Here is a 24,456-nt window from a genome sequence, read left to right as displayed (position 1 = left end):
TCCAATCCTGTCAATTGTCTCGCCCAGAACCGAGACGAATTTAGTTATTTTTTCGAAAACAAATATGTATTTTTTGCAAACAAACATGGCCAAATACCGATATAAGGTCATCTAGATATATTAAACAGACGTCTTGAACTGGCTTATAAGGGGGTCGGTTCTGAAATGTAATAACCTGCCTTTCTCCTGTTCGACAAGAGCCGCTTTCCACCGTATGCGCAGCGGTTAGCGAACTAATGAAGTCTTTACGGGACGGAACAGCAAACTGGACTTTTATGTATGACTTTGTAGGGAACGCTTGACAAAGCCAAATATTCACAGCGGGCGCAGAGCTCTGGGCGTGGTAGGGTAAGTTATAATTACAATTTTCTAAACCTGCCGGCTAAAATGCTTGAACAGAGATAGAGAGAGGCGTGTAGCACGTGCCATTCGACATCGTTTTGATCGCATTGTGAACCAGAATCTGTGTTTACAGGAGACATTGAATATGGCGATTCTCCATTTTTTTCGGTTGCATGTAACTTTTTATCTACACCTTTTTTTAGAAGCACATACTGGCCGTGGCGGCAATAATAAAGAGAGTTGCGCAGAAAAACTCCATTCTTTGGTAAGTACAAAATATAATGTGACATTATTCAACTTGAAAGCTGGTGAATTTCAAATTGAATGACTGCTTCCTGGGTTTAAAGGATAATCGCCATATTCAACGTCTCATGTTATACATTTGTAGCTATAATATACAAAGTGTAGCCAGTCGTACTATTGTAGAGTGTATTCAGTGTTTCCACAATTGTATATGTTCAATAGACTAGCTATTATGTGCGTAAACCATCTTTTTTATTCATTATTAAATGTATAAATAAACCGGGTCTATCGGTACCTCTTCACTGAACACGATAGAGGGGGGCGAGGGTACATGAACAGGGTGGGATCATAGAGAATGATAGAGGCCCAAAGGCTGTTTTAGCAAGGGCAGTGCCATTTAGGACTTCCACCATTTTAATGTAGTCAACTGGGTGGGACTTTACACTTTATGGGTTGACCCCTCCTGATCACCCTGTTGGAGTCATGTGCAACTGGATCATCAGGATGGGTCAGCCAATCGTGAAGATTATGGACTACTTAAAAATGGATCTACCAGTGCGCTCAAGAGGTGGCATTAAAGGATCTATATAGGGATGCTTTCGCTATCATTCTCTATGGGCCGGACCAAAGTTGGGAACTTTATGCAAATACTCCATGACATCATAGCTTCCATGCCTTACTGAATTTACTGTTGATACCTAGCACTACCTATTATGCTTGCTAACTTGTTAGAACCCACATGAGGGCAGTGCTAGCATGGTTATCCACATTTTTGCTAGTAGTTAACAGGAAATGTACCAGCCAAGAGCCGTAGAGCACATTTGGGGCGATGAAACAACATAGTCCCATTTATTTATTTATTTCAATGAGCGAAGTGGGCCGGGGGACCGTTGGGCAACGCAAGCATAGCCCCTCGCGGAGTGGCGGTCACGTGGGCCGTACTGGGAGACGGATTCAAAAGTCCCTCAATCGGCCATTGGTGCCCATACAAATTTGCCCCAAGGTTGCCTTGTTTATTATCTTAAATGAAATACCATGACTGTTTTCTCATTAGCTGGGAATGTTTGAAATGTCTGATTAAGCATACTTTGGTGATGTCATTATCAAACTAGGGAAAGGGGATAACTAGTCAGTTGTACAACCTGAATACATTCAACTGAAATGTGTCTTCTGCATTTAACCCAACCCATCTGAATCAGAGAGGTGCGGGGGGCTGCCTTCATCGACATCCACGTCTTTGGCGCCCGGGAAACAGTGGGGATACGGTCTTGCACAGATGCAGAACGACAGATTTTTACCTTGTCAGCTCAGGGATTCAATCCAGCAAACTACTACATTCCCCTTGAGAAAATAGACCCTTTATGTGTGCTATTAGGTTTTCTATTAGCGTGCTAACACTCATTAAGACCGACAGGTAGAACAGCTAGCCATTGCTAGTATCCACTGGTTGAAGTAACTTGTGAGTGTAATGCAGTTGACTGGTGACTATGACAGGAATATGCATCATTCACAACATTGGGTGGGGGGGACACAATCTTTATGCGAATATACCACATTCATTGCGGCACGCTTGACCAATTGAAGCTCACTACAGCCCCTTCTGGATTGGCAGTTGATACCTAGCACTAAATAGTTTGGTTGCTAGAGGGCAGCTACGGGCTGCGCCCCTGTTTCTGTGGTTATGGATCCAGGAACTGGCACGACCACTCATTTTTAGCATACAAATTTCAACAACATTGTGGTTCCGAACATTGAATAGCTACAAAAATCTCAGGTATTGAACCATTCGTTCAAAAGATGAAAAATTGCTTTACAGAAACTGCTATATAAAGGGGAAAAAGTAAAGGATTACAACACTGTACATACCAGAGTTACTGGGGGCAAACAAATTACTCATCCTCTACAGCATTGCAGTCTGTAACGTTAACTCGAAGAGCAGATACAAGTCAAGTGATCCAGTGGAGGCTCCTCAGAGGAGGAAGGGAAGGACTATGCTTGGGCGGTATGTATATACCGGGGTATTTGGAAATGTCCACAGGATGGTTTTTCAATAGTCAATATCATTGAAACTATTTCTTATGTTTTTCAATACGTTTTAATATTTGTTGAAATCCAAGTAAATGGCTGCAGTCAACTTGTGCCTAGGGGATAAAAGAAGATTGTGTTCTTATTTCACCTGTCACATTTCAATTTTTTTTTTTTTACCTTTATTTAACCAGGCAAGTCAGTTAAGAACAAATTCTTATTTTCAATGATGGCCTAGGAACAGTGGGTTAACTGCCTGTTCAGGGGCAGAACAACAGATTTGTACCTTGTCAGCTCGGGGTTTTGAACTCACAACCTTCCGGTTACTAGTTACACGCTCTAACCACTAGGCTACCCTGCCGCCTCTTACTTAGCTCCCCAGCACAGTGGAGCCAGTCATGTGTTTGTATAAAATAGCACAAGAGAAAGCTGGATCAGATGACTCCTGCTGTGTATTTACAGGCGTTGTGTTTTATATTGACAGTCAAGTGTTTTGCTTCAATAGAGTGATCAGGGAAGTACAACTGTAGTTTTCCGTCACAGAAAATACATTAGTGCAACACATTCGGCAGAAAATAGCATCATTTTCATCAGATGACAGAAGTGCAACACAATTTTGCTGGCAGCCTCACAAATACATTAACTCAAAATTAAAAAGCAAGGTATTTTTTTGCAAAAACGATTCATGGCCATCATTATTTCTAATGTTTAGGCCTGTCATAGAAAGAATGTAGCCAGCTACATTTCCTAATGTTTTGCTTAAAGTCGATCTAGCATTTTAGCAGAGAAAAATAGTTTGGCTACACAAGAAAAGTACTGCAGATAATAAACCACACCGGTCGGAGAACTGTGTGCTGATAGAATGGCCATTAGTGAATTTCCATCTGAGTGGGAAAGTGCAACTGAAGCACAAAATTGGTCTGACGTCCAGCAGAAAGGATAAAAATAACCAGTTTAGATCTGCGTTTACAAAATGCAGCAAGATATTTCTTGTGTTATCTTTTTTCCTGTGAAAAAACAGGGAATTATGCGTTAACACAACCCCTAGTTTAACTTGTTATCTAAGTAAGTGGCTGCATTAATAAGGTGATGGGGCATCCTATTGTATTAGCCTTCTGCCATGTTTGAGAACTCAAAGCCCTTTGGATTAGTTATTTGTACAGCTGCCACTGTTATCTTGATTTCCTTGTATTTCTCTTTACATTTTTTATTTTATTTAACTAGGCAAGTTCTCTCCTCCCATCTAGTTCTCAGCCCATCTGCTCCCTCCCCCCTCCTCTCCTAGCAGGCAGGTCCATTGCCCTAGTGACTCCAGACTCCACACAGACACAGCATGTAGACATGCTGCTGAAGAGACAGTACTGCATGAGTGAAAACTTTGTTAATTTGCACAATGTCTCTCGTTCACATTCGCTTGTGAAAGTGTCCAAACTCACCAAAAACGACATTCGGTAACACCTACCTAAATGTATAACTTTATGAGCTGGATTGCCTGTCTTTGCAAATTGTTTATTTTCCTTTGCACTTGCATATTTAGCTAGCAGCCTCAGGAAATTAGCTATTACTTGTACTAATTTAGTTAACATTCAGGTAATGGGATTTTTTGGCGCATGTGTACTAAGCCAGTAATACCGTAAATCCCAGGTTGAGAGAAGGACTGTATGACTATGAAAATCTGGATACTGCCCAACCCTAAGAATGACCATCCTACTCAGTTTTTTTATATTTCTGTAGTGAAACATTAAATGTAACCTTTTGAGCTAAAACTATACTAAATATATTCACGGCACCAAATAACTGATTAAAACACCCTGTTTTGCAATGGTCTACAGTAGTCTCAACAGCACTCTCTGGGGTAGCACCACCATTGTCTGTCCTCCTTTGGGAACATTGACTTCAATACAAGACCTAGGAGGCTAATGGTTCTCACCCCCTTCCATAGACCGACACTGTAATTATGACGACTTCCAGAGGACGTCCTTCAACCTGTCAGCGCTCTTGCAGTAGTAACTGACATGTTGTCCACCTAATCAAAGGATCAGATCATTTTATCTAGTACTGAAAGCATAAGCTACAGCTAGCTTAACACTGCAGTGCAGTGCAAAACACATGGTGAGTAGTTCACTCGGAGAGAGAGAGTGGTGAGTAGTTCACTCGGGGAGAGAGAGACAATAGTTGAACACTTACAAATTAATTTCTTTACAGTTAAGGGGAAGCAGCAGAGGGAGAGAGCTATATTTAATTGTATTTTTTTTTCATCCAATGCAGCTAGCTTATTTAGCCTACTCAAACACCTGGGTCAAACGGAGAGGAATGCTATTTATGTTAGCTAGCTGGCTTAGGCTGTCCAACACGGGAACTCTTCCAAGTCTGTAAGCTTTCAGTTTTATCAATTTATTGCCACCGGGGCCCGGTGGTGTAACAGCTTGCTGTACGATGTACTCTGTGATAGCAGCGGGTTTGGGTTTATTAACGTGTTAGTCCGAGCAGCTATGTTTACTATGACGTTAGCTAATATGGTGACCACGGTGTAGGCTGTGTGTAGCGGTTAAGGTTGTCCCCGACTTAAACAAATATATAATAACCAACCGTCCTTTTGACTAGGGTTGCACATTTTGGGGAATATTCAGAGGTGGAAACTTTCCATGGGAATATATGTGAATTAACACAAATATATGCAAATTAATATTAATACCATTTAAATGTACAGTTGAAGTCGGAAGTTTACATACACTTATGTTGGAGTCATTAAAACTCGTTTTTCAACCACTCCGCAAATTTCTTGTTAACCAACTATAGATTTGGCAATTTGGTTAGGACATCTCCTGTGTGCAACAATTGTTTACAGACAGATTATTTCACTTATAATTCACTGTATCACAATTCCAGTGGGTCAGAAGTTTACATACACTAAGTTGACTGTGCATTTAAACAGCTTGGAAAATTCCAGAAAATGATGCCATGGCTTTAGAATTTTCTGATAGGCTAATTGACCTCATTTTAGTGAATTGGGGGTGTACCTGTGGCTGTTTTTCAAGGCCTACCTTCAAACTCAGTGCCTCTTTGCTTGACATCATGGGAAAATCAAAAGAAATCAGCCAATATCTCAGGGGAAAAAATTGTACATCTCCACAAGTCTGGTTCATCCTTGGGAGCAATTTCCAAACAGGTACCACATTCACCTGTACAAACAATAGTACGCAAGTATAAACACCATGGGACCACGCACCCGTAATACCGCTCAGGAAGGAGACGCTTTCTGTCTCCGAGAGATGAATGTAATTTGGTGCGGAAAGTGCAAATCAATCCCAGAACAACAGCAAAGGGCCGTGTGAAGACGCTGGAGAAAACAGGTGCAAAAGTATCTACATCCACAGTAAAGCGAGTCCTATATCGACATAACCTGAAAGGCCGCTCAGCAAGGTAGAAGTCACTGCTCCAAAACCAACCATCAAAACAACAGTTTGCACCTGCACATGGGAACAAAGATGGTACTTTTTGGAGAAATGTCCTCTGGTCTGAGGAAACAAAAATCGAACTGTTTGGCCATAATGACCATCGTTATGTTTGGAGGAAAAAGGGGGAGGCTTGCAAACCGAAGAACACCATCCCAACCATGAAGCACGTGGGTGGCAGCATCATGTTGTGGGGGTGCTTTGCTTCAGGAGGGACTGGTGCACTTCACAAAATAGATGGCATCATGAGCTGGAAAATTGTGGATATTTTGAAGCAACATCTCAAGACATCAGTCAGGAAGTTAAAGCTTGGTCGCAAATGGGTCTTCCAAATGGACAATGACCCCAAGTTGTGGCAAAATGGCTTAAGGACAACAGTCAAGGTATTGGAGTGGCCATCACAAAGCCCTGAGCTCAATCCTGAAGAAAATCTGTGGGCAGAACTGAAAAAGCGTGTGCGAGCAAGGAGGCCTACAAACCTGACTCAGTTACACCAGCTCTGTCAGGAGGAATGGGCCAAAATTCACCCAACTTATTGTGGGAAGCTTGTGGAATGCTACACACGTTTGACCCAAATTGAACAATTTAAAGGCAATGCTACCAATTGCTAAATTAGTGTATGTAACCTTCTGACCCACTGGGAAAGTGATGAAAGAAATAAAAGCTGAAATAAATAATTATCTCCTAATATTCTGACATTTCACATTCTTAAAATAAAGTGGTCATCCTAACTGACCTAAAACAGGGAATATTTACTTAGTTTTTCGCAATTCCTGACATTAATCTGAGTTTAAATGTATTTGGCTAAGGTGTATGTGATCTTCTGACTTCAACTGTATGTCCACATTTTATTGGTGAACTACACGGTAATGTACGTTTTTTATTTTTTTTGTAATCCACTGTGTGATAATGGTACACTTTTATCATAGTTAGATTGCAATCCAGAGAGGTTAAAAAAGTATCTACATCCACTGAGGCTGTGGAGGGATCCAGATTGTGGATTTAAAAGAACCTGAATCATCAGCGTACAATGACTCCTTAAGACCTGGATTTCTAGCCCCTTGATATTGTTGGATCTGAGTTTTTTTTTAAATAGCTAATATTTCAATTGCCATTCAAATAGATATGCCGATAGTGGACAACCTTTGTTTTACTCCTCTTTGCAGTTTAATACTTCCTGAGAAGTAGCCATTATTTTATATTTTACACCTATGTTACTTTCACCCATTGTGATTCAGGCATTTATATATGAATTCCAATTGTACTTTATCAAAAGCCTTTTTCAAAGTCAGCTATGAATACAAGGCCTGGTTTCTCAGATTTTTCATAGTGTACGATTGTTTCCAGTACATGTCTTTTTTTTTTAAATCTCCAATGTATCGTCCAAGTGAATCCAGGTGAAAGCTATGATCCCTTGATGTCACGTGTTAAATCCACTTCAATCAGTGTAGATGAATGTGGGACAGACCGGTTGAAGAAGGATTTTTAAGCCTTAAGTCATGGATTGTGTATGTGTGCCATTCAGAGGGTGACTGGGCAAGACAAAAGATTTAAGGCGGCTAATCCTTAAGAGATGAAATATCTTGTTTAAAACGGGAACGTTTTTTTTATCCAAAAATGAAATACTGCCCCTAGAGTTCCAAGAGGTTAAGAGATGACATGCCTTTGAACTCGTTATGGTAGAAGGTGCCAGGCGCACCGGTTTGAGTGTGTCAAGAACTGCATCGCTGATAGGTTTTTCACACTCAACAGTTTCCTGTGTGTATCAAGAATGGTCCACCACCCAAAGGACATCCAGCCAATTTGACACAACTGTGGGAAGTAGAGGTTGACCGAAAATGATTTTAACACCGATACCGATTTATTGGAGGACCAAAAAAGCCGATTTTAATCAGACGTGTGTGTAAATAATGACAATTACAACAAACAAAAGTGTTCATTCAGTATTAACTTAATATAAATACATAAAATCTATTTGGTCTCAAATAATAATGAAACATGCTCAATTTGGTTTAAATAATGCAAAAAGTGTTGGAGACGAAATTTAAAAGTGCAATATGTGCCAAAGCTAACGTTTAAGTTCCTTGCTCAGAACATATGAAAATGCTGGTGGATCAATATTCCCAGTTCTTCAATATTCCCAGTTAAGAAGTTTTAGGATGTAGTTATTATAGGACTATTTCTCTCTATTAGAAGTCGCCCGATTAATCGGAATGGCCGATGTTACGAAAACTTAAAAAAAAATATATATATATATATATTTTTGTCACCTTTATTTAACTAGGCACGTCTGTTAAGAACACATTCTTATTTTCAATGACGGCCTAGGAACGGTGGGTTAACTGCCTCGTTCAGGGGCAGAACGCCAGATTTTTACCTTGTCAGCTCGGGGGATTCAATCTTGCAACCTTACAGTTAACTAGTCCAACGCTCTAACCACCTGCCTCTGCACTCCCGAGGAGACTGCCTGTTACGTGAATGCAGTAAGCCAAGGTAAGTTGCTAGCTAGCATTAAACTTACTTTGTAAAAAACAATCAATCAATCATAATCACTAGTTAACTACACATGGTTGATGATATTACTAGTTTATCTAGCGTGTCCTGTGTTGCATATAATAGATGCGTATCATTGCTCCAATGTGTACCTAACCATAAACATCAATGCCTTTCTTAAAATCAATACACAGGAGATATTTTTAAACCTGCATATTTAGCTAAAAGAAATCTAGGTTAGCAGGCAATATTAACCAGTTGAAATTGTGTCGCGTTCATTGCATGCAGAGTCAGTGTATATACAACAGTTTGGGCTGCCTAATTTGCCAGAATTTTACTTAATAACATTGAAGGTTGTGTAATGTAACAGGAACATTTAGACTTCGGGTTGCCACCCGTTAGATAAAATACAGAACGGTTCCGTATTTCACTGAAAGAATACTCATTTTCGAGATGATGGTTTCTGGATTCGACCATATTAATGACCTAAGGCTCTTATTTCTGTGTGTTATCATGTTATAACTAAGTCTATGTTTTGATAGAGCAGTCTGACTGAGCAATGGTAGGCACCAGCAGGCTCGTAAGCATTCATTCAAACAGCACTTTCGTGCGTTTGCCAGCAGCTTTTTATGACTTCAAGCCTATCAACTCCCGAGATTAGGCTTGTGTAACCGATGTGAAATGGCTAGCTAGTTAGCGGGGTGCGCGCTAATAGCGTTTCAAACGTCACTCGCTCTGAGACTTGGAGTGGTTGTTCCCCTTGCTCTGCTTTTGTGGAGCGATGGGTAACGCTGCTTCGAGGGAGGCTGTTGTTGTTGTGTTCCTTGTTCGAGCCCAGGTAGGAGGGAGGAGAGGTACGGAAGCTATACTGTTACACTGGCAATACTAAAGTGCCTATAAGAACATCCAATAGTCAAAGGTTAATGAAATACAAATAGTATAGAGAGAGAGAGTCCTATAATAACTACAACCTAAAACTTCTTACCTGGGAATATTGAAGACTCGTTTTAAAAGGAACCAACAGCTTTCATATGTTCCCATGTTCTGAGCAAGGAACTTTAGCTTTCTTACATGGCACATATTGCACTTTTACTTTCTTTTCCAGGTGTCCGCCCAGTGTCCTCCGTCGAAATTGAACATGTTTCATCTTCAGCTGCACGTCTTTTTTTATTGATTCAGAAGAGAAAGTAGACATCCAAACGATATATCAATGAAGAGATATGTGAAAAACACCTTGAGGATTGATTCTAAACAGCGTTTTTTTCAGTCGATATTATGGAGTTAATTTGGAAAACAGTTCGCCGTTTTGATGACTGAATTTTCGTTGTTTTTTTGGTACCCAAACGTGATGTACAAAACGGAGCGATTTCTCCTACACAAAGAATCTTTCAGGAAAAACTGAACATTTGCTATGTAACTGAGAGTCTCCTCATTGAAAACATCCTAAGTTCTTCAAAGGTAAATGATTTTATTTGAATCCTTTTCTGGTTTTTGTGCAAATGTTGCCCGCTAAATGCTACGCTAAATGCTACGCTAGCTATCAATACTGCAGTTACACAAATGCTTGTTTTGCTATGGTTCAAAAGCATATTTTGAAAATCTGAGATGACAGTGTTAATGAAAAGTCTAAGCTTGAGAGCAAATATATTCATTTCATTTGCGATTTTCATGAATAGTTAACATTGCGTTATGCTAATGAGCTTGAGGCTATAAATAGGATCCCGGATCCGGGATTGCTCGACGCAAGAAGTTAACTAAATATGCAGGTTTAAAAAAATATACTTCTCTGTATTGACTTTAAGAAAGGCATTGATGTTTATGGCTAGGTACATTCATGCAATTAAATAATCACCCGTTTGGTGAAGTAGGCTGAGATTCGATGATAAATTAACAGGCACCGCATTGATTATGTACAACACAGGACAAGCTAGTTAACTACACATGGTTGATGATATTACTAGTGATTATGTGAATATTATTTATTTTTTATAAGATAAATTTAATAGCTAGCAACTTACCTTGGCTCCTTGCTGCACTCTCGTAACAGGTGGTCAGCCTGCCATGCAATGTAATCAGCCATAATCGGTGTCCAAAAATGCCGATTACCGATTGTTATGAAAACTTGAAATCTCTTAAACTCTAGTGGGAAGCATTGGAGTTAACATGGGCCAGCATCTCTGTGGATCACTTTTGACACCTTGTAGAGTCCATGCCCTGACAAATTTGAGGCTGTTCTGAGGGCAAAAGGCAATGCAACTCAATATTACGAAGCTAATGTTTGTACACTCAGTGTACACGTGGTAGCCCTAAAATGGCACACCTGATTCAATTAGTCAACTATCACCAAGACCTTGACTAATTGAAACGTGCCAATTCAGTGCTACAACAAGCATGTGAAACACCTAATGTTCCCGGAGGAGGGGGTTGGGAAGTACTGGTCGAAAGGCGACATTGTGCCACGCGAGTGCACAGTTGGGGACTCCATCTTTGACTTAGATTGGAGGAGGTGAGGGTAGCGTTGACAATTGGATTTCGTACTGTCTTAGGCACCGCCCGGTCTCCTCCGTGAAACTTTCTCCCAGAACCTTCTAATTTACTGAGTACGGATACCCTCCAATATGGGACACGTGCTGCTAAAATAGGTACAGTCATTGGCCGAGTACTAGGGATGCACCGATTGACATTTGTGACCGATGTCCAATATTTTCCCTGGAAAAAAGTTACCAATATATTTCATATTTTAGCAGCCTTTTAAGCGTTCTAGTACAGTTACATAGTTGACACACACACAAGTTAAACTAGGGGTCGTGCTCCCTAATCTTACTACATTTACACACACTGTATAACCTTTTCTGTTGTGTAATTGACTGTACGTTTGTTTATCCCATGTGTAACTCTGTTTGTGCCATACTGCTTTGCTTTATCTTGGCCAGGTCGCAGTTGTAAATGAGAACTTGTTCTCAACTGGCCTACCTGGTTAAATAACAGTGAAATGAACAAATGTAATAAAAGTTGTGCTCATGTTTCAAAAATGTTCTCAAATGCCATTGAAATGGCCGCAGCAGTATGAGAACTAGCAGATTCTTGAGCATGCAATAAATCTTTCCTCAGACTGGAATTCTCGTGGACCCACTGTGCTGTCAGACTCCTAATGCTCATGGGGCTGACATTGCTGGTCCAAATGTTAGTCGTGAAGCTAATAGCAGTGACGCCCATAGCAAGTAACGTTAGCTCATGGGTGTGAGTTTCAACAATACTGTGTAACTCCGGTAGGGCAACATCTGAAAAATAGCACCGGTGTGTTCTGGTGTTCGACCAGTCGGCGAAAGCCAACATGATCCACGACAGAACAGTTGATTGTCAAGGGCAATGAATTCCGTTATCTTGGCATTAATGGTTTTGGCCTTCGCGTTGTCTCGCTGAAATGTTCTTACTCTTTCAAATCACTGCTCGACTTGACTGCTCAAGCCACGTTGTGGGTTAGGTTAGGAATGCTGTGTTGCGCGTGTAGCGCTATGTTTTTCGTGGTGTCATTACGTCATCTACCGACGTTATAGGTACGCACATCAACTTTGACATCGGTTTTGAACATCGACGTTAAACTAGACATCAGGCCGATTTTGGCATTTTTAGCTAATATCGTCCGATTCCTATTTTCTACATCGTGCATCCCTACCGAGTACTAATCTTGCACACTTCTTCTATGCAATACCCTAAGACGGAACATTACTGTTAAAATAACTGTCCTTAATGTAGGGCTGACCCCATTTAGTCGATTGTTTGGTCAATAGGCTGTTGGTCAACCAAGATATTCAAAATAATTTTGGCACACAAGATACTTGTCTGATTCATGCCTGATTGAGTGGACAAATCCATTGCAGAGACTGCGGGAATGGCACATCAGTAGTACATTTACCATTTAATTACCATAATTTCTCATCTACAATGTTTATTTGGTTACGGTAACTTCTGTTAACGCATTCAATATATTATTTGTCTTACCGTTGTAGAAGTGGGCATGTTTTCAGATCGCACAACCTAGGCTACACTTGTGAGAAAAAATATTTGGTTCACTTCATTCCATTTACGAGTTGTCAATTTATTAATTGTCTCTTGTTTGGAGCGATCGTGTCGCACCTGATTAGGCAAAGAAGTATACCAAGGCTTCCTGGCAGCGTGGAAATGTAGGCCTATAAAATGGGCCCATTTGGGGATCTGATACTGTTTCTGATTGTCTTAACTCACCATCACGGTGGAGCTTTTTAAAGCACACTTTATTTAGAAAAAATATATATTTTTACATCCATTTGAAAACAACAATAGGTCATCAACTTAGCCAATTTGAAAAATGTCCAGCTCTCTCCCTTTTCAATAACCACTCAGGATGAAAGGGGGGGGGGAATGTAATGCTCTGACCCAGTAGAAATGTCATAAAATAGGCCTACCTGATTACTTCTTATCTCTTGCACAAATAGCTCACAGCTGTGTCTGTCTGTTTGGAGCTCACTGGCACAGGAAACTCTTGAGGGCCCAGAATATTTTATACAATGTTGCAAGTTTGCTAGCATGAGCTTCAGGCCAGACCAAGTTTATAGTTCCTTGCAGACAGGCCATGCATAACCCATGTGATTTTATAGGATATTTATTTTTATCGGGATATTTTCTGGGCTGTAATGTTTTTATTTTTTGGCTTTATGTAGGTTATTTGTGCATATTGGCAATGGTAATAGAAGTTACCTTTTAGATTTGTATCATTTTCATTCAGATAAAATTTGGTTAACCACGACATTGATTTTGAGATATGAAGACATTATGAAAACTGACAGTAGAAATGGTACAATAACTTGGCACTAGGAAAGTATTCAGTCTTCTTGGGTATGACACTACAAGCATGGCACACCTATATTTGGGGAGTGTCTCCCAATCTTCTCTGTCGATCCTATCACGCGCTGTCAGGTTGAATGGGGAGCATTTCTGCACAGCTATTTTCAGGTGTCTCCAGACACAGAGCAAACTGGCACTAACCAGAATGGAAAGTGTCCTCAATTGGCAGAGTTGCAAAGAAAAAGCCATATCTCAGACTGGCCAATAAAAAGAAAAGATTAAGATGGGCAAAAGAACACAGACGCTGGACAGAGGAACTCTGCCTAGAAGGCCAGCATCCCTGAGTCGCCTCTTCACTGTTGACATTGAGACAGGTGTTTTGCGGGTACTAATGTTGCTGCCAGTTGAGGACTTGTGAGGCGTCTTTTTCTTAAACTAGACACACTAATGTACTTGTCCTCTTTCTCAGTTGTGCACCGGGGCCTCCCACTCTTTCTATTCTGGTTTGCGCTGTTCTGTGAAGGGATTAGTTCACAGCATTGTACAAGTTCTTCAGTTTATTGGCAATTTCTCGCATGGAATAGCCTTTATTTCTCAGAACAAGAATAGACTGACAAGTTTCAGAAGGAAGTTATTTGTTCGGCCATTTTAAGCCTGTAATCGAACCCACATGCTGATACTCCAGATACTAAACTAGTCTAAAGAAGGCCAGTTTTATTGCTGCTTTAATTAGCACAGTTTTCAACTGTGCTAACATAAATGCAAAAGGGTTTTCTAATGATCAATTATTCTTTTAAAATTATAAACTTGGATTAGCTGACCAATGTGCCTTTGGAACACAGGAGTGATGGTTGCTGATAATGGGCCTCTGTATGCCTATGTAGATATTCCATTAAAAAAAATCTGCCGTATCCACAATAGTCATTTACAACGTTAATGATATCTACATCTATTTTTCCACTATATATGGAAAAATGCATGTTTAAAAAATGTGGACCAATTGATTGGTTGAAAGAACTGATGACTCTCGGTCGACCAAGATTCGGGGACAGCCCTAACTTGTTATAAGTCTATACGTGGCGGCGAGCTTCGTAGAGCTATTTATGTTTGGTGTCTGTTTTGGTCATGCTTGTATATTCGATCTGTCAAACCACAAAACATAGCTTGTGCGTGCAACGAGTCAGTTTACTTGCTGCAGCAATCAAGGATAATTTGTGGGGTAAGGTAACGATGGCTATATGAAGAGAATGTATCACACTGCTTTGGGCAATAATACTGAATGTATTTGGTATTGGCCACTACGTTCCCTGCAAGAATAAGATTTAAACCTGATCTTATTTTAGACATTTTAAAATGTTAGTTTTATGACATTTTGGATTACATGAAGTTGACTATCCAGCTATCATAATGTCTTAGATTCAATCACTGGGCATATCTTGGTTAATCAGCCATGCTGTGTTGGCCATACAATTGTCTGAACTGGAATTTGACCCAGGTACCACTCTTGTTCCCTTTCTGCTCCCTGTACTGGTCCCTCAGCCCATGTGATGATGTTGTCATCTGTTCCGGCTGTTCCAAGAGGTGGTCAGCAGATCCCCGGCACCATGTCGGTGGGTCTGGTGGATCCATGCCCCCCTCTTTCCCAGTTGTACCATGAACAACTGGCCACAGGGTGCAGAGAGACTAGCAAGGACCAGAAGACTGCTGCTGCTTGTGTAGGACCTCTGATGACCATGTCTCTCAGACCAGCAGAGAGCAAAGCTAGAGATGGTAATCTTGGGATGAGCTCTGGTGGGAGAGAGCAACAGATCCCGGTGGAGCACAGGCAGAACGCTTTGGGCTCAGTCTCCAGTCTAAGAGGTCATGTCTATGGGACTGCTGTCTCTGCCGACTTCAGAAGAGCAGAGAGGCCCGCGTCAGACCAGGTTTGGAATGTGTGTCTTGTTCTTAGTGTATGCTTATGTTTCTGCATGTGTGTCCCATGTGTGTCTTGTGTAAACTTGTGTGTTGTCATTTTCAGGTTCAAGGCTTTCAAAGACCTGGCAACAATGGCAATGTCTTGGTTAATCCAAAACAACTAGGTAATGTACCATTGTTGATCTCAGTCTGTTGCATAGAAACGGCAGTAATGACACTACATAGTACAGACATCGAATGAGTCAAGGAGGCGAATCAGTGAATCTAAGAATTTTATATGAGCACTGCAAAGGTTTTAGATGCAGTTCCCATTTGGTCATTAGCCACCATGTGAAATCTCAAACGGTGCAACCAAATCCTTCAGCTACCCAAACCAAACAGCCTACCTCCCCAGTCTCCACGCAGCCTCTCACCTATCTGTGACTGTGTGTTCTGTACACAGAGCCTACCTCCTCAGGCAGGGCCTCGCCTCCGCTTCAAGGCTGCCCCTCTGGCCCTGCTCCCCCGGCCGGCCCCACAGGTGAGCAGCTGGGCATCCTGGAGCGCTGCCTGGCACCCCACCAGGCAGAGATGAAGCGGCTGCTGACGGGTGCCCTGGGCACCCTGTGCCAGCGGCTACAGGTGGTGGAGAGGAGGATGGAGGAGCTCTACGAGCAGGGAACCAAACACGGCAACAGCCTGGCCCTGCTCAACACCCAGGTGGGCCAGCTGGCGAGAAGGATGACCGCCACCACCAAACAGGACTTGTCACCTCTCCATGGTCTGGGTGAGTTGAGGCTGACGCGCTACAGATTAGAAGGCACCACACTAAAAAGTGTATGCTTGCTCCCCTGTTATAAAGTAGTTTTTAAGTGTTTTTAAGATGTGTGGATTATATCGTTCATTCGTTAAGTCATACTGACACACATAGGGTATGAAAGGCTAGGTTGTTGTCTGTGTGCTAGATGCTGCTGTGTTTAAGTACTTGATTGAATATGATTTTGTTGGTGAGTAATGTTTTGGTTTCTTGTGTTGGTACAGGAACGGAACCAAGAGCGCTGAAAGAAGAAGAGTTGGACTTCACCAAACTGTTACCACATGGTCCAAACCCTTCATGCAATATGTGCTGCTCTGGAACAGACAAGGGGAGCCTCACTGGATGTCAATGGAGGATGGCGACAACATTTTCACCTAGCCACAGTCCGGCCCAGCGCTGTGAACACAATGAGGGATTTGGTGGGGAAATGAAAAGGACAGAGTTGGGGCACTTCTTATCCTCTGTCGGAAAAGAGGCGGTCACAGAGGGGTGCATACAGGGAAACTACTCCCCCATGTCGGACTCTGAGGATCTGGACATGGAGCTGGCTGGCGAGAAGGGGCAGGACGCTCCCACCTGGTTGGTCAATTCTGCTCTGGTGGACACAGAGTCTAGTGACAGCCAGGAAGTGACCCTTCTATCACCTTCTTGGAAGGCACAATCTGGGGACACTCAAGTGAACAGGAGAGGGAGTATGGAGACACATCCACGCCCTCCTCATATACACGTCCCCACTCAATCACAAGGCCAATCCAAAAGCACTGAGATCCCAACGTGTCCAATTCCAAGTAAGGGTCGGACTATGGCTGCATTTTCTGAGGTGGTCCCGTTGAGCCCTATAGGAGCTTGCTCTCTGTTGGCACATTCCGTGGTAGGCTCATCGAGGTCCGAGCACACAGGTAGAATAACTCCTACTCCAACTTATTTCCAGCGAAGGATCACCAGCCCACCTCGCACTGACCACACGGCCTACACGCAGTCCTCCAAAGAGGCAGAGAAAGACCGGAAGCCTGAGAGGAAGAGGCGGAACAAGAGGGAAGCGAAGGCACACCCGGTTGGCGAGTTAGTCTCCACTGCCACCGCGTCCATCAAGGGTAGCTTCTCCGCCCAGGTACAGGACCAACCGCCGGCTGGTGTGGGCAGGGAGACAGCCGATGAGAGGCAGTGGAGTCAACAACGCGAGAGGTTTGTGGAGAGTATAAGGGTGTCATACGGCGGACAAGAAAATCAGACCCTTAGATTAACCGCACCTACTAATCATCAACACTCTCCATTGTGCCATGCCCAATTTAAATCTCCAGACCGACTATCACCATCAGGTTCAGTCTCTGTGCCGTATTCCCGGTCTCCACCATTGACTGGCTACATGGACCCTCAGAAGGACAAACGAGCCCTCCTGCCCTCCCATTCTATCAGCCCCTCTCTGGACACCTCCGTGGCCTCCAAGTTCCCCTCTCCCCGAAATGGCTCTTGTAAATCTCTCATCGTTGGTGTTCAATCCACCCACCACGAGTGCCAGGCCCTCCTGCTCCAGCTGTCGGACACAGCCAACCACCTCACAGCTGCCAGCCCCTCTCCGGAGCTCCCCTCGCCCCCGGATGGTGGTCAAAGCAGACGGGGGAACCTCCCGCACTTCTTCAACTCCAAGCTCAAGTGCCACTGGGATGAGGACCGGCCCTCCTGTAAGAAGCGGCAGCTAAAAGGCATTAGCAGCACTGGTGGCGCTCTAGCCATGACTCTCCTGGAGCTGCAGGAGGAGACGTCGCAGCACCACTGGCAGCCACTGGTGATTCTGGGCAGCCCAGTCTTGCTTCTTTCCCCCCTGCAGCTGGCGTCCCTAGCCCAGACCTTCTCCCGCTGTTGCAGCAAACTCCTGAACGGCGACACCTCTACCCTGCAGCGGGGTCTCTCTCGCCTACTACGCGCCACTGGTCAGTTCCCCATGTCCCTCTTCAGCCAGATGGGCTTCTCTAAGATCTCCAAGGGGGGTCTGAGCACTGTGCTGGCCGCTTCCTCCCCAACCTCCTTCCGCCACTGGTTCAGACACAAGTGCCCCGCTCCCCTCATGAGACTGTCGGCCACGGAGGTGAAGACTGTGGTGTGTCAGATTATGGAGTCGCGGAATGAGTACATGCATCTTCCCCGGCTGCCCCCCAAGGACTACACCGGCCCGCCTGGCCTGAGCAACGACCACAGGTCAGTCTATAACGGGAAATGGCTTGATGCTCTGAGATAATGAGGGATTTAGAGGTAGCGTTTGAAGAACTCCTCTGATTTCTTGTTTGTATTTGTAGTTATGCTCGGCCTTGTTGTCAGGATACTTCCTCTAGCAGGAATTATAAACTGGGTGGTTCGATCCCTGAATGCTAATTGGCTGATAGCCATGGTATATCAGACTGTATACCACGGGTATGACACAACATTTATTTTTACTGCTCTAATAACATTGGTAACCAGTTTTTTTATAATCGCAATAAGGCACCTTAGCCATTAGTGGAGGCTGGTGACTTGAATAATTGAAGAGGATGGGAGACCCATGGTATAGGCGCCGGAGGCGACAAAATGTGTCAAAATCGGCAGACTAATAATTTTCTCCCAACACACAAATGGTCTATAAATACATAACGTTACCCTGGCCAGATGGACACCATGGTGCTAGCCCAGACAGTGATGTTGAAGTTACTGTAGACCCTCGGGGCTCCCAAGTGGCGCAGCGGTCTGAGGCACTACATCTCAATGCAAGAGGCGACACTACAGTCCCTGGTTTGAATCCAGGCTGTATCACATCCGGCCGTTATTGGGAGTCCCATAGGGCGGCACACAATTGGCCCAGCGTCGTCCGGGTTTGGCCGGGTAGGTCGTCATTGTAAATAAGAATCTGTTCTTAACTGACTTGTCTTGTTAAACAAAGGTTACATTTAAAAACAAAAAATTATAATTGCAGAATACTGTATTTTAATAAATTATTTGGGGACATATAAAATACTAATATATTCATGTCTCACAGCCTCCACTGTTAGCCGTGGTATATTGGCCATATACCACACCTCCTCTGGCCTTATTGCTTAATTCTACCGCAGCAAGGTGATCAGCACATGCAACAAGCCACTCAGTATGATGAATGCCTGTTTTGTCTAGATGTGGGACAGTATCGAATCTCCATAAAATGCAGATCTACCACACAATGTAATAACGGATTGGATTAACTATCAATGTGGCCAGACTACACTGTGTGCCCAGGGCACCCGAGTGTACAAAACATTAGGAATTGCCTGCTCTTTCCCTGACATCGACTGACCAGGTGAAAGCTATGCTCCTTTATTGATGTCACCTGTTAAATCCACTTCAATCGGTGTAGACGAGGGGATTTTTAAGCCTTGACACAATTGTGACATGGATTGTGTATGTGTGCCATCCAGAGGGTGAATGGGCAAGACGAAAGATTTGTGTCTTTGAATGGGTTATGGTAGTAGATGCCAGGTGCACCGGTTTGTGTCAAGAACTGCAACTCTGCTGAGTTTTTCATGCTCAACAGTTTCCTGCGTGTATCAAGAATTGTCCACCACCCAAGGGACATCCAGCCAACTTGACACAACTGCATTGGAGTCAACGTGGGCCAGCGTCTCTATGGAACGCTTTCAGCACCTTGTAGAGTCCATGCCCTGGCGAGTTGAGGCTGTTGAAAAGGGGGCGTCAATATTAAGGTGTTTTTAATGTGTTGTACACTCTGTACATTGCATCCTTTACTGATTTTTGTCAGTGGCATCTCAAATATAAACAGGCTATATCATTATTTAATTTTTGGATTTATTTTGTAATGAAGATTTTTTGTTAATTCCGATTTTTGAGCAGGTGCTTCAGCACACCTACTTCCCGTGACTATGGTTGTAACGGTGCACAACCTAATGAATTTGATCAAAAATACTTTTTTCTAACAGTTGAACTTTTTTTCTCCTTCCCGTCCTGCCCGAGCAGCACATCTTTCACCTCTCCGCCCACACAGCGATGTAGGGTCAGACTCACCCCAGAGCGGGCCCTTTCCCAATCCAGAACCAGCCATGGGCACAGCCCCAAGACCATGCGTCTGGATAACCAGCCTGAGCCTGTACCCAGTCTTGCCATCACTACTGCCAACGTGAAATACCCAGGTGTGCATGGGCGTGGCTGCAGCCCATCCACAGAGGTGAGCCTGCCATATACAGGAGCTGTACACGGCCTACACTATCCTCTTAGCCTGGGCTTTGTTTGGAATACCTAGGATAGGATAAAGTAATCCTTCAGCAGATTTGAGCCAAATCTCAGTTGCAGTCTGGACAGTCTAGCCCTGTTCCTAAGGGGCCTGATGAATGTTGTGTGACAACGGGAACACCGTTTCGGTGTTGACTAATGAGGATGCTCATTTTCTCCACAGATACCGTATCTTTGATTCCCTTTGAGCATCATTATCTTTCAAAGAAGCACCTCAAACTCTTACAATCCAGCGAGTTGTACCTCTCCCATGTGTCTTCTTTGCCATTATTAAAATACAAAATATTTTCTGGTTCTGTGACCTTGTTCACTTTCTTTCTTTCTGTGGCTCTGCAGGGAGGTCTGTATGAGGCGGCTGTGGGGGCCCCGCCAGGCCAGCGCTCCAAGAGGGTATCCCAGATCCGCATCCGTAAGACTGTTCCCAAACCAGACAATAACCTCACGCCCATGGGCCTGCCCAAACCAAAGAGGTGAGGGGGAAAAACCAGTAACTAACAAAACAATTGGATTGTTGATTTTTATAGGGGCTCGTGTGATCACACAGATTGCCAATAGTAAATTCTTAAGTCAAGCTCGAAGACACATCTGAACAGGGCCGTTGTGTCGAACTAGTAGTTTGATCAACAATCCTCCTGTGTCTCAACTGTGTTTCACATGTTTTTATTTGTGTGTACATTGCATCAGACTGAAGAAGAAGGAGTTCAGCTTGGAGGAGATTTACACCAACAAGAATTATAGATCGCCTACTCCCAACAGGTCAGTCATCATTTCTATTATTCCAACTGTACCTTAAGTTGAACATGACAACGCACAGTTTATTAAAACACTTTGTTGTCAGTCAGTAGGCTGTTTTTAAATGGGTATATCTACTGTAGTCTATACTTCTTATCACTGCCCAGAGATCTCCTCTTGCAGCCACCTTGGCTCATGATATTAGACCTGATGCTTGGCTTACTTTATACATACTTTATATGTACACGGTGGCCAACATACACTGAGTGTACGAAACATTAGGAATACCTGTTTCAATTAGTCAAGGGCTTGGTGATTAGCTGACAAATTGAATCAGGTGTGCCATTTTAGGGCCACAACACGTACACTGAGTGTACAAAACATTAGGCGCAGCTTCTTAATATTGAGTTTCACCCCCTTTTGCCCTCAGGACAGCCTCAATTTGTCGGGGCATGGACTCTACAAGGTGTCAAGCTTTCCTCATGGATGCTGGCCCCATGTTGACAGTTGTGTCAAGTTGGCTAGATGTCCTTTTGGTGGTGGACCAATGTTGATACACATGGGAAACTGTTGAGCATAAAAAAACCCAGCAGCATTGCAGTTCTTGACACACTCAAACTTGCACCTACTACCATACCCTGTTCAAAGGCACTTAAATATTTTGTCTTTCCCATTCACCCTCTGAATGGCAGACATACACCATTTTTAGGCTTAAAGAAGCATATGTAACCTGTCTTCTTTCCATCTGCACTGATTTTGAAGTGGATTTAACAAGTGACATCAATAAGGGATCCTGGTCAGTCTGTCGTGGACATAGCAGGTGTTCCCAATGTTTTGTATTGTCCATATGTGTTTTCTGCCAGTGCATTCACCCCTCTCTAAGGCACTGAAGAATCTTTGTCTTTCTCTCATTATGCTCAAAATGCAATTTTTACCCTTGATTTTCTTTTATCATATGGTTCATATTTTCTTTAGTATATGGTTTATCATATTGTTTTCCCATACCAGGAGCCTAGAGACAATCTTCGAGGAGCCCAAGGAGAAGAACGGATTGCTGGTCTGCATCGGCCATCAGAAGAGGAAGCGCGTGCTGGACTTCCCAGACTTCACACTGCCGCGCAAACGAAAAGCCAGAGCCAACCTGCTGCCCCTGCGCGTGAAGGGCCCCAGGGGTCGTGGCCGGAGGGGGAGGCCCGACGATTCCGACCTGGACATTATGCTCATCGAGAGGCTGAGCGAGCTGGAGGACTTCTTCACCTGCCAAGGCCTGGAGGACTGAGCAGTCCCTCAATACCCCCTCCTTCACATCCAAATGCACAGGATGTGTCCCAAATGGCACCCTGTTCAGCATATAGTGCTCTACTTTTGACCCAAGCCCACTGGGTCAAAAGTAGTCTCATTTGTGACATGCTACACATGCATTGCACGCAGTTCCTCATTCTCAGTTTTTATATCCAGCCAGTCACATTATTGTTTTATAACTGCTAGCATTTGAAGAGCTAGAAAAGAGCAAAGACAAACCGTGCCACTGGCCAGCCCAGGCGCATTTGTTATTGTTTTTGTTTTGAGGAAATGAGCATTCGGCATCGTTAAAAATAAATCTATTTGAACATACTGTGCTGTTCTACTGCGCATGCAGTGTTCGTTGTTTGAAGTAAAGACTTTGTTGTTGTAATGTCGCAAACGGACGTTGCCGCTTCACTGCTATGGATTCCAACTTTAATGCATGCCTTAGTGGAATTTTAAAGTCAATCCAGCAAAGATATTATTTTGTTGATAGACAATGATTAGTGGTTGAACAATAACTGTCTTCTTAGGAACTGATAATTGAAACGGAGAATTTGGAACACTGATACCTAAATGAGTGCGTTCCTTCACACACATGAAGCTTTTGCGTATGAACAATGTAGACTACACAAGCACATGGGTGGCAAGTTCACCAACCCATACCCGAGCACTTTCCTTCGTACCTTATTCAGACCATGTGACCTGTACTGGGAAAAACTCTGGGTTGTAGTTAAGGCCCAGAATCTTTGTTAGGCAGGTGGTCGCATGGTCAGGAAAAACTCTTGTCCCTAACCATTTTCCATTTGATGGGGGTGTTTGAGTAGGTCATGTGCACTGAGTGATCCGTGCTTCTAGCGAGAGTGGGCTGAGTGCCTGTAGTTATTTTCCTGATTCCTATTGCTGCTATACCCCCTACCTAGTATATTGCTAAATTATATTATAGATGTTATCTCAAAGTTCAGAACATCAGTTTTATTTTTAAACCACGTGATCCATAGTCACATGCAGTGCATTGGGAAAGTATTCAGACCCCTTGTTCAATATTTTGTTACGTTAAAGCCATCTACACATTATATCCCATAATGACACACGGGGAAAAAATGTTTTTTATACATTTTTGACAAAATTATAAAATAGACTGCCTTAGATTGGAAGACCTAATCTGGTTGCCAGATCTATTTATACTTCTTGTGTTATCATACCAAACAGTCTGGCCTTAGTGCAATCTCATTTTCACATTGCATAATGACTGTCAAGATATATTTATGCGCTTTAGCAATATCCTTATCTGGGAACCAGGCTATAACTATTTGTTGTAGTGTTTGCTTACCACTGCACATTTTGTTATGACAGCATTTGTTATGAAACACTAATTTCAGGTGTATAATTTGTTTTTGAACTGTGGTCAGTCATCATTACATATCAGACAGGTCTTGGTGCGGATTGAAGTGGAAACGTTCAGCTCCGTAGCCACACACATTGACAAAATCCTCTCTTGAATTGCTCAGCACAAAATGAAAGTGTCATTATCTGACAGTGATCTAATGGGGTTTGTATTTAACGCCCAAATAATACACTGTTCATACTGATTTTATTTGTTTTATTCATTTTCTTTTGTATGGTCACTTCCGAAGAGAGACCTCGTGTGGTTTGCAAGCATTGTTTGTATACTTCTCTGCTGCCCTCTGACCTATTTGGACCTATTTGCCAGTAGCTTTTCTTGTGTGGCAGAAGTCTTCACCAATTGACCCCCCCCCCCCAAGAGAGCCAGACCCCATGACGTGTTCTATTGCACCTTCTCTCCCGACCTCTGCTCTTTAGGCCAGAGATTGAATTGTAGAAACAAGTTATTTTAATTTAGCTGTAGCAGAGGATTATTTGTGTTTACACTGGTGTGCAGTGTAAGAAGTGACACACTTTGGAATCCCATATGTCAGTGAAAATATTAATTTTATATTGTTTTTCATTAAATCCCTCCTATTCCTTATTTCATCCTCTGTTTAAAAGTGATGGGTGCTTACTGCATCTCAGACAGAAGGTTAGTACTGTCAATTATTGTAATGTATTTTTATGAATAAAATGGTATTGAAATGT

At 43.0% G+C, this 24,456-nt stretch overlaps 1 protein-coding gene across 6 annotated transcripts; it reads left to right on the top strand.

Moving 5' to 3' along the window:
• On the top strand, nucleotides 1–24,456 carry LOC135544651 (uncharacterized). Of its 6 annotated transcripts, none has more exons than XM_064972427.1 (10): nucleotides 1–348; nucleotides 546–607; nucleotides 14,922–15,307; nucleotides 15,403–15,463; nucleotides 15,742–16,065; nucleotides 16,320–18,291; nucleotides 20,071–20,278; nucleotides 20,680–20,813; nucleotides 21,028–21,099; nucleotides 22,084–24,456. In XM_064972427.1, exons 3-10 carry the CDS (start codon nucleotides 14,930–14,932, stop codon nucleotides 22,352–22,354), a joined length of 3,420 nt encoding a protein of 1,139 aa, XP_064828499.1. In that variant the 5' UTR covers nucleotides 1–348; nucleotides 546–607; nucleotides 14,922–14,929; the 3' UTR covers nucleotides 22,355–24,456. The 6 variants fall into 6 exon arrangements, 5 of the variants coding, with proteins under 5 accessions (XP_064828499.1, XP_064828497.1, XP_064828500.1 ...); XM_064972425.1 differs by having other exon boundaries at nucleotides 14,922–15,316; XM_064972428.1 differs by lacking the exon at nucleotides 22,084–24,456 and adding an exon at nucleotides 21,506–22,054 and having other exon boundaries at nucleotides 14,922–15,316.

This window comes from Oncorhynchus masou, chromosome 8 (genome assembly GCF_036934945.1).
Source record: "Oncorhynchus masou masou isolate Uvic2021 chromosome 8, UVic_Omas_1.1, whole genome shotgun sequence".
NCBI lineage: Eukaryota > Metazoa > Chordata > Actinopteri > Salmoniformes > Salmonidae > Oncorhynchus > Oncorhynchus masou.
Note: the sequence above shows the minus strand (reverse complement) of the source record. Positions and strands in the feature narration are given on the sequence as shown.

Coding starts and splice junctions, on each gene's coding strand:
- LOC135544651 (XM_064972426.1), top strand. CDS start 14,930: ATGATGTTGTCATCTGTTCCGGCTGTTCCAAGAGGTGGTCAGCAGATC. Junction 15,317..15,402: donor CGTCAGACCAGGTTTGGAAT/GTGTGTCTTGTT, acceptor TGTCATTTTCAG/GTTCAAGGCTTTCAAAGACC. Junction 18,292..20,070: donor GGCCTGAGCAACGACCACAG/GTCAGTCTATAA, acceptor CTGCCCGAGCAG/CACATCTTTCACCTCTCCGC.